We start from the raw sequence: 11,211 nt of genomic DNA on the forward strand, positions 1-11,211 counted from the left end.
TAAGGGCCACACCCGTTTTCAAGGGGAGATAATTAGAAATTAATGAAAAATTTCGAGAAATTTTCAAAAATCTTCTTCTCAAGAACCAGAAAGCCAGGAAAGCTGAAACTTGTGTGGAAGCATCCTCAAAGTTGTGAAATTCATGACCCCTGGGGGTAGGGTGGGGCCACAATGGGGGTCGAAGTTTTACATAGGAATATATAGAGTAAATCTTTAAAAATCTTCTTCTCAGAAACTAAACAGCCAGGAAAGCTGAAACTTGTGTGGAAGCATATGGGGGTAGTGTAGATTCAAAGTTGTGAAAATCATGACCCCCGGGGGTAGGGTGGGGCCACAATGGGGGGTCGAAGTTTTACATAGGAATATATAGAATAAATCTTTAAAAATCTTCTTCTCAGAAACTAATCAGCCAGGAAAGCTGAAACTTGTGTGGAAGCATCCTCAGGTAGTGTAGATTCAAAGTTGTGAAAATCACGACCCCTGGGGGTAGGGTGAGGCCACATGGGGGGGGTGTTAAAGTTTTACATAGGAATAAAGAGTAAATCTTTAAAAATCTTCTTCTCAGAAACTAATCAGCAAGATGATTCTTTTTAATTGTTAAGACTTTGGCTCCAGGACAATTCTTCGGCCTCACAAGAAGGTTCAGAGTTTGATGTAGCTAAATATCCCATATATAAACAATTGTAAAGGATCTTTTTGAGAACTGCAATACTCAACATGTGATATGACTATAAAATTGAAGCAGGCAGCTATTTTTTCATTAGAATCATTTTGTATTACTGTTTTGGGTTATTGCCCTTGATTTATTGATTCTTGATTATTTCAATTAATGCATCCACTGTTAACCAATTAATGTGATGATTATTTTTATACAATAATAAATATTCAATGTATATAAGTTGTTCTGCATAAGTAGTTTTGGGTTAGGCTGGATTAGTTTGTTTATTTTTGATTTCCAATTTTTAGATACTATGAATTATTTTAGGCTGGCACATATATAGGGACAGTGTCTATTGCATTGCAACGAGTGACTGTTTGGGTTAAACTTGAACAGGTACGGAGAGATTGAGGGTGTTGACATCCCTGCTCTTTCTAATTTTCGTGTTTTTCTAACCAACGATACAGAATGTGCGGTCATTTCTGCCCTGTATCGCATTGATACAAGTGTGCGGTCATACCTACTTGTATTGGTGGTGGTTGCGGCGGAGCACTAGTGTATGGTCATCCCTGCTGGTGTTCAGGCCTTTCTAGTGCAAGTGTGCGGCACTCCCTGCGTTAGGTTGAGCTGTTGGCGCAAGTGTGAGGTCATCCCTGCTTGCGTTATCTCTGCTTGCATTAACGTTGGTACCTGTTGAGTTGCGTAGGTGTGCGGTCATCCCTGCCTGCATAACGTTGAGTCCCTATATATGTGCAGGAGCGGTGATTAAAGTCTGCTCTTGTAAATATTTTCAGCAATCAGGGCTATCCGAGTTCCAAGGGGGAAAAATGGATTTTATTTATACAGGATTTACATGTATTAATGTACATTGTCCAGATTGTATTATGACTCCATTAAGCTGACTTTATCATACCTATTGTTCCTCAGGTGAGCGATGTGGCCCATGGGCCTCTTGTTAAAGAAAGAAATGACGTTTGCTTTCTGGTGTATCCAAACTCATTTTATCACCAAGTTAATTAGCATGTTAAATTGTTGAAGCTCCTTGACTAACATATATTTATCCTGTAAAGAATTGTACTCTATTTATCTACAGCTAACTGACACAAGCTTGGTAGAAAACATCAATTTCATAACTTCGTACATTAAACAGGAAACGGAGGATTATTATTCCTATATTAAAAATACTATGATAATAATATACAATATATTGTCGAGCATTTACACCTTTTTGAGAAAGTATTTGATACAAAGTACTAGTATTTTCAAGTGCATGCACGGTTACTATTTTTACTATATTACATAATTCAATAAATAATATTTCATGATAAGATATTTTTATATTTTGTTTTTACTAACATTGTTTTGCAAAATTTGATTTGCTCCCGTTAATTACATATTTTTGTATCACTTAAGGTGTACTACCTCCAGAACTGACCCTGATTATCTCCAGCAGATCTCAATTGTCTACCTGCTATATGGAATGTAGACAATGGAGATATGCTGAAAATATCCATATTGCAAAGGAGATAATTAGGATAATCATTACTCGACTTGCAGCTCTCTAATCGGTCAAACAAATGCACCCACAGTATCAATGTGCATGCAACATCCATAATTTTGTCATTCTTTGTGTTAAACGTGAAGAATGTGTATTCTGGGAATAGGAGTAGTCAATTTACCTTATATCTAAACGACTAAAGGAACTACAGCTACATGTACTTCCAACTTTGAGTACAGTCCATCAATATAGATAGTTTCGGTTGATCAAGAAATAATCCACTCAAAGTCAACTCCAGAATTACACAAGCGACATTAAGGAACGATGATAAAATTCTTTATTATTAATAGTTAATTGAATCAAAGTTGACATCCAATTATATAGCAGATTAATGCATTTTAGATTTTAAAGAAGTTTTTTAAAAATTAAATATAGTTTTTTTTTATATTTCTCTCAGGAAAATCTTGAATAATATTACAGAGTAATCGCTTTTCCAGTAGTTTTCACTGGAAATTACATGTAAATGATATAAAAATCATGTTTCGACTCTATAGGTTTCGGCAGATTTTTTCCTACAAATCTTTTTTATAACGTTTTGTAAGATTTTATTCGAAAATGATGTCCTTTTGTGGTAAATTCCACATATATACTTTTTAAATGAACGTTTTGATGAATATATTGATAAAGTCTAATCTCAATAAAAGGAATTTTATCAGGTTTTCAAAACCACCTTAGAAATATTCCTTGGTATATCTATACATCTAACATAGGCATCGGAACAGATGGAGGGAGGGGGGGGGGGGGGCTTTATTGGCAAAGTTAAACATAACCATGACCGACCCCCCCCCCTCCCTTACACACTTTTTGGCCGTTTGTCCCCCCCCCCCCCCCTTTCAATTTGCTACCGACCCCACTGCCTAAGATATTGTTAAAAAATTTGCTCTTAAGGTATCCGATCCATAATAGCCCCAGATTCAATGAATCTGGGTGCATAACAGATATGTATGGGCTTAGCACTCAGTATACTTTAACATAATGTTCCTATTTAAGTATCAATATGTAAGTGTGGACTGTGTCCTAATTAATGACCTTTTCCTTTTTTTGAAGAGTTGTCCCCCTTTGCTTTTATTCTATAAAAATTAAATCTAAAAAAATCTACACGGTATAAAATTTATTTTTAATAGTTTTTGTATTTCTATTGATAAAATACATATTTCCACCAAAGCATTTTTTAATACTCCAAGTAATTACTTTTTTTATCTTAAAAAATGTGCTTGGCTCCATAGACCTTAATGCAATCTTCATTAATTAATTACTGCTTAGTTAATAATATTTTTGAAAATTTCTCTCGGTAAATCTTTTTCTACTCTTAAATGCTTTAAATGAATATCAAAGTATTAAATACATGATGAATATTCAAGGTTGGAAAAATTTGGCCCTGATATTAGTTGGATACCTTAAATTCAATTAAGCACTTCTTTTAAGCACCAAAGTTTGAATTTCATAATATGCACATCTTGTCCACGTGCTTAAAAAAAGCCGCATCAGTAACATATGAGATCTATTTATTACATTTTTAAATCTCTATCATATGTGCACGTAATGAAAAACAAACGCTTATCTAATATAACTAAGTCTTATTATTTAAACACATTTTTCCGAACAGTCGACTCGTGTATGAAGAAAAGCAGCAGTAATACATATTAATTATAAAACTTTCACGCTGCTTTCTGATATATCTAGCTCTGTCACTGTCGCATCTCTATCTGTGAACTTTCCAGTCAGCACACGGACACTGCATGGAGAGGACTCGATACTACCCTCAGGAGCTTGAGATGCCCTGATTATTTTTCCCAACAGCTGCGCCAATCGACCGAGGTCAGGTTAAAGAACATGGGTGTTCTGCAAGTAACCTAATTTTACCGGGTGTTCGTCATTGACATCAAACGTAGAACCATCTGCAACTGTAGAATGAAAATTAATTTCATGTAAAACAGCTGGGGAAACTATACCAGGTAAATTAATACTCCGAATTTATTTGATTTCACGTATTCATCGTCTCATGTTAGGACTGCTTGCGCATGTGCCAACATCTTCAAAAGTTAATATCAGAGAACAAACGAGTAGGTTTCAAATACACGCAAGAGGCAAAAGGAATTAATAATCTAAATAAATAAGTTTGGAACTAATAAAGGTAATAAGATGTAATACAGTCCATCTGATGTTTTATACTCCTTTAGTAATTGTCTTCTTAATGGGAATAAAAGAGGAACTGAAAAAAAATATATCGAAACATGTAAACCAAATATAGTTTCAACGATAATAATGGGTCACTCGCACATTGATATCACCTGAACTTAAAGGTAGCCCGGATGACAGATTTCATAGAGGTCAACAATCAACATTTTCAAAATACATCAATAAAACGAATTTTTAAATTTGTTTTATGAACGATTGGCCTTTGCCCAAAAACACCCCCCCCTTTCAAAATCTTTATGTCGGCATACCTATTCTTTTAACTCTATAAAAAGAGAGTAACTCTAAATTGAACCCCCTCAAAATCCACCTGTCGGCGTACCTGTTCTTTTAAAACCTTAAATATTCCAACAAGTTTGAAAGTTTTGTACTATTCTTATATTGGCATCGTATTTGACATCGTTGGGAACATGGTGGAATTAAATATGATAAACATTCATAATATGCCAAAATTTGCCCCAAAATTAACAGTCGCATCAATTAGCCCCGTTATGGATACAGTCAGATCTGAACAAAATTGTGATTGTGGGTAATATTCCGTACACAAAGCTCGAATAAGTAACCAATCATTAATTTACATTCATGTGCTAGGCATATTCAAATCAACTTAACTTTTTATTCTTAACACAAAAAATTCAAAGCAACTTAACTTTTTAATCTTTACACAACAAACTTATCATCATACATGTATGACACAATCCGTATAATATTTTTAAAATCTACGAAAATCACGGTGCTACACCTATGTCTTTTAGGTTGATATATTTTGCTAATATATCTCTTTCTTTCGCTTATTATACATCATGCGTATGTATTTCCTGTTTGATTTTTTTAACATACAAAAAATCGTAAAAGAAACAGGGAATTTTCTTGTCCTATGATTGGTTACTCAATTGCAAAATAGATTACATCGAACAGGTACGTGTACTTTTAATGATTACCTTGGATCAAACGCTTTTTCCACCAAGACTAATTTTTTCCGCGAACAAAGACATCTGACTTCCGGTTCGACGAACAGTATTTAGATAGTTCTCGTTGATTTGAAGCATTTGTTCGCTGAGCGTTAGACTTGCTTCATCTAATTCTGGAGAAGGTTTGATAAAGGGATCACTGCAATCTGGTGAGCGAGAGACATTCGGATGATGTCGAGAATGGCCCAAATTAAGTACTTCTTCCGGAGAAGTCAGAGTTTCCGAGGCTTTTTGGTTGTTCGGATGCATGTCCGACTCTGCTGAAACAATACACATGGACAATTTATATATGGTAAATGATAACTCAGATTTCATAGTCTAGGACCGGAGTTCATTTGACTATACTGTAGATACTAACCAAGGTTTTGTTGGTGGCTTCTAAATTTGACGTGTTTACGAAAAAAGAACAGTGTAATTCCTGACGTCACAGAAATGGCCAGCAGAGCGAAGGAGATACATATGGCAACGATGTGATCAGGGAGAAGGGTTTTTGAATCGGGATCGGGATCTCCCTCTTTGAAATCTTTACTATACGAACTTCCAGACTGTCCAGCAGATTCTATGAAAAAAAAGTAAACATTGATCCTTGTGTGATCTAACAGTTATTCAAGTTACTTATTGCAAATCCTTACATGCATATACATTTTGAATAGAAGCTTTAAACCAATCAAATTCTTGTTACCTATATAAAACGTTGTTTTTTTTTCAGGGATGTGGTAAAAATGATTTAGTACTTTTCTTTTTTAAGCATCATCTGGATGTCCGCATTGGTACATTTATACAATGTCCCTCGTTTACGTGCACTTGCAGAATGGATTTTCACACAATAATCCTGAGTTTGTTTCATATAACCTTGCAGACATTCAGGTACAGTTATCAAGACATTCTGTACTATTTTCTCATCATCTTTCCAAAAACTGGAGAGGGGTGGAAGTAAAACATCAAAATATAAGTAGTTCTGTTAAATTTAAACAATTCCTTGAAAGGACGATTGATTTGCTTGTTTGCTGTTTAGGCCCATTCAGATTTTCCTCTCATATTTAGACTTCTTCATATCTCAGGGCTCAATGCGTTTAAGCATTGAATGTTTTTACCGTCCCAGCATCACCTGAGAAAGGAGACCTTGGATTTTATCTAATATACCGGAACGTTTGACCGGTCAAAGCAAAGAATCAGTTGCTACACTGAATGTTATTATACTACTTTGAATTTTTAACGAAATATTTCTGTCGCAGTCTGGAATCGAACAATGTCATCAGACCAACCACATACGATGATACGTTCATGAGGTAGATGCAAATGACACGAGAAAATATACCTTGTGTTGGGTGCTCGATGACCAACTCGCACGAAGACTGTTTACATACACCCACGCAAAGAAAGTCGGCGTTATAACACACACATTGTCCTAGGCCCTTGACCATATCAACTGGACTGATCTTCATATAATAATTAATACAATTAGTTAAGAGGTACATGTACTTTCTTTCACATTTTCTAGAAGTCTCTATTGATGCATGAATATAAATATAAATTGTCGAAGTCTTATTCACGGCACAATACAATACCAGTATTTACATTCGTATTTATGATAAAAAAAAATCAATTACAAAATGCAATAAAAATAAGGTACATACCATTATCATGATCCTTTGGTCTACTGGTTCAAGGAGATTGCTATAGTTCTAGAAAACAAAGTTTGATCTGCTTAGAAAGTGATTACTTGAACATGTTAATTTTGTGTAAGAAGACTAACTTGGATAAAAACTTACCCACTGAAGTTTGTGTAATTGGCCATACTGGTCCTCCTGTTAGAGATGTAAATAATGAAGAAAAGAAATGCTCATAAAAGACAGAATGAACATTTTAGAAGATACGTCAAACAATCAAATACCTAAATTAAGTTTTTAAAGAAAGAATATTCGATCATACAATCTAAAATTGGAGAATTTAAATCACCGGCTATCAATAATTGTTTAAGAAATTTTACTGATTTTAAAATTTTCTAAAATTGTTTTGATATCAACACACTAACTGATAAAACAATCCTGGTTGAATTGTTCCGAAAATGAGAGCGGTTTTCAAATAATTGTAAAATTGTGACGTCCATGAGTGACATCATGAATCGTCTCGGTGGCCAGCGAAACACCGCTGTGATAGATGTACCATCTGACTGGCAGACCACTGGAGTCGTCCAATCAGCAGGCGAGTTTTCGTCTAAAAATAGACAGCAACCCTTTTTTCAACTACATGTGTATCCTCATTAATTGTTTGAATACCATAATTGTCGACGTCCAATCTATCGTTTTGTGTTTGACTACCTGTAGTTTTCCCTATTTTTATCCGAATAAGGTTTCCCATGGTACCTTCGGCAGAACTGAAATTCAAGTCGATCTTTGGAAGAGAGCTTATCCGGAAGTCATAAATGGAGGACTCGAACAATGGATGATACGTTACTGAAAACTCAGTCTACAAAACACAAGGAATATCCATTAAACTTTTAAAATCAATGATATCATAAACATCTAAATTAACAAAATGAATTTAAAAGAATAGAGGTGAAATATAGATGTGAAATAAAATGCTTCCATGCGTCATATTGCCGAAAAGAAAAAGAAAGAAAAACAATTGACATTTATGTTCTGAAAGAAATGCTGCGATGCCAATTATGTATACATTTGAAATCAGTTGTAAAGCGGAAATTTCATCTTTAATGTCACTATAGAAACCATTTTGCAGAGTGAGACTAACCTTGTAGTGAGTTGTACTCAGGGATTGGTTTAGCTGTATTACAATACACTGATGTAGCCCACTTGCCAGTCCATCCACGCCGTGTATTGTGACAAAGAAACCTCGCACATCACGGATGCTGCCTTAATTAGAGGAAAGTTTACATGTACAACCCACTTAATTATCAATAAATGAACACAAACAATTCTTAAAGAAGATATTTTGTTTTCCATTCCTATGATACTATTTCATCCATATTCAACAAAATGCGTTACTCGCTTTATATGTGATCGGCCGTTCGCAACGCAAAACTAAGAGGTTTTTTTTAGATATGAGAAAAAGAGATTTTGTTTATTATTGATAAAGACCTGTACAAATTGAATATTCGTTTTGTCGAAATATATGGAGTAGTAATAATGTTGATTCGACGTTTTCGTCAAGGCTACTTCTTCTCAAAACAAAATGCTTTAATGTTTAAAAAAAATTAACAAACATAAGATAGGATTAATCTACTAAAAAGGTTTTAAAAACTAAGGTAGGCGACATTAATTTATCGTATCATTTGTCATTCACTTGAACAGTAAAATCAATTTAATAACTAGTTCGTTGTCATAACAACCGACATTGAAATAATCTTACACGGAAAAGTGCAATTCGGGTACTATAAAGACGTAGAACCTGCAAATGAACAAATGTGTCGTTGAATTAAACTTTTGTTGATACGCATTTTAGAATTGTTTTTCCCTTAGGATCAGTACCTTGCAACGACTTCCTTGTCCGTCCATTCTCCAATACAGAATTACGAACTATTTTATGTCCGTTAAGAATCCATTAAAGGCCAAATCTCATTGCGAATAACGATTTAAAAAAAAATGAACACTAAATGTATGTTTGGTGTTTCTAAGAGATTAAGTGCCTTCGTTCTTGCATTTCTTTTGCTTTGTCCACTGCGTTTATGTTTGCTTTCAATCTTTTCTTTCTATAAAACCTTCAAATCTTTAAACGTCATTAGCAATGCAATGGACCTCAAATGTAAACTGTCTAAATGGCATACACCTAGAAGACAATGCTAGGTTTGAATATTATTTCGGGCCACTGTCTTAATTTGTTTATACGTTTTCTCCATATCATTATATTAATTTACTTCACTTTTTATTGTTTTCATGTTCCATGACCGTTTTCAGAGTTCGAAAAGAAAAACATCAGAAAAATTAAAATCGTGTGTGGGTGATTATACACATAATACATTACATGTTTTTGCGTGCGTGCATGTGTGTGTGTGTTTAATTTATTGTACTTATGTACGCAAGAATCGCATAAAAAAGTGGAATAAATGTATTTACTGTCTAGTGGCGGTTCCCAGCTTAGAACAAGACTTCTCTCCGCCAGGTTCGTGGAACTATTTCGGAAATTGGTGGGCCTGCTCGGCCAAAGTAAGTTTCCGTTATCTCCAAACATTAGAGGAAACTCTCTCTCCAAGATGGCCAACGAACAATCTGAAAAAATCCCCATACGATAGCTTCCACGGCTCACTCTTAAGAGTATTAATTTTGGTCCTCACTGTAGTTTAATAAACAGCATTAATAATATTCTTAGTCCTCAAACACTAGATTTGGATTATGCTAAACAATTTCGAAGATCTAAAAAGAGAGTTAATACCATATATTCATAATTGTTATAAAAATAACCATCTCAGTTTTGTTTTTATTTGAACTCTAATAAATCTAAATAGTGTCGGTAAAGGTTCAAGGTTGTCATTTGTTGAATTTGCATGTTACCTGACATTCCTCTGTAGCCAGTGCACTTCACAGTCTGGTGGAAAAATAAAAAAGCATTATTTCTTTATTAGGCTCAATGTAAAAATATACATATTCGACCTTTTTAAGGATATTCTGTTTTTCTATACAAGAGAGAGAAAGAAGAGAGAGAGAGAGAGAGAGAGAGAGAGAGAGAGAGAGAGAGAGAGAGAGAGAGAGAGACAGACAGACAGACAGAGGGAGAGAGAGAGACAGACAGACAGACAGACAGACAGACAGACAGAGGGAGAGAGACAGACAGACAGACAGAGGGAGAGAGAGAAAGTTACCTTAGAATGACAATCTATGATAACAAAACATTGAAATCCCAACATTTCGCACGTGAAAAAAATCCAAAGGGCCACATTGATTTCGTAATGGTGCATCCTAAAAAACATCAGTCCTTTGCCAATCAGGGTAATAAACTTTCCCTTGATGTATGCACAGTTAAGAGGTAAACATGACGACAGATGTCGCCGCTCATTCGAGTGGCAGGATTATGAGCTGTTATAGACTATAGAGTACCATAAAGAACTCGGCACCCAGAACGATGATCGCTGCATTGCAATTTTCACATCTAAGGACTCATGCCGAGTACTTGAGTTTTAAACCATGTGGAAAAAGAAAACACAATACGTGTGTACTTCAGGCACTGTGAATGCTTATCGATTTCTCTGCAACGTGAGGAAGGGGAACTTTTAGGCGCAAAAAAAAAAAGATTGGATGAATCCGAATAAAACCACGACACACACCAAACCAAATTATAGCCTTTTCTCGCTCTAAGTACACTTGAATTTCATTCCAAGCGTCGGTTGGTAACGTAAATATTCACGAAAGACATCGTTGATACCTTGTCCGTAATAGACACAGTCCAGTGATAAACCCAACGGTGTTATCAGAAATCTTACGACCCCAATTTTGATCTTTAAAAACCATTTGACCTATTTAAGGAGGCATCATAAGCACCCTTTAAATATCCCAGGTTGCTTGTCATCTCTTCATAAGAACGGGGCGTCTTAACTATAAGATAGCTTTTTTAAACTCTTAACCATTTTGACTCCGGTACCCCCCTCCCCTCACCTCATCCCTCCCCACTCCTAAAAAAAGACTGATGGCCAATTATAGTGTACCATTAAAAACAAAATAGAATTGTATGCCACTTTAACAAATAGAAATATGATAACAGTTTCATATTAACCATTGCATTTCACCGACATATGTCATATTCAATAACAAATCTTTTACTTTTGTGTCTTATTCACGATTTTCGATAGTTAATATTTTTAATAGGACCTATTGACA

The 11,211-nt window shown here is 35.0% G+C and overlaps 1 protein-coding gene across 2 annotated transcripts; it reads right to left on the reverse strand.

Annotated features, from left to right (window-relative positions):
- Positions 1 to 3,048: 3,048 nt before the first annotated feature.
- Positions 3,049 to 10,828, reverse strand: LOC128178848 (uncharacterized). 2 transcript variants are annotated; one of them, XM_052846223.1, is made up of 12 exons: positions 10,200 to 10,828; positions 9,892 to 9,925; positions 9,457 to 9,609; positions 8,135 to 8,256; positions 7,705 to 7,852; positions 7,419 to 7,600; positions 7,156 to 7,191; positions 7,021 to 7,068; positions 6,702 to 6,822; positions 5,742 to 5,942; positions 5,354 to 5,643; positions 3,049 to 4,120 (listed from the first exon to the last, which is right to left on the reverse strand). In XM_052846223.1, exons 1-11 carry the CDS (start codon positions 10,305 to 10,307, stop codon positions 5,360 to 5,362), a joined length of 1,437 nt encoding a protein of 478 aa, XP_052702183.1. In that variant the 5' UTR covers positions 10,308 to 10,828; the 3' UTR covers positions 3,049 to 4,120; positions 5,354 to 5,359. The 2 variants fall into 2 exon arrangements, with proteins under 2 accessions (XP_052702183.1, XP_052702184.1); XM_052846224.1 differs by having other exon boundaries at positions 5,354 to 5,640; positions 10,200 to 10,827.
- Between the last annotated feature and the right edge of the window lie 383 nt (positions 10,829 to 11,211).

Source organism: Crassostrea angulata, chromosome 3, assembly GCF_025612915.1.
Source record: "Crassostrea angulata isolate pt1a10 chromosome 3, ASM2561291v2, whole genome shotgun sequence".
NCBI classification, from domain to species: domain Eukaryota; kingdom Metazoa; phylum Mollusca; class Bivalvia; order Ostreida; family Ostreidae; genus Magallana; species Magallana angulata.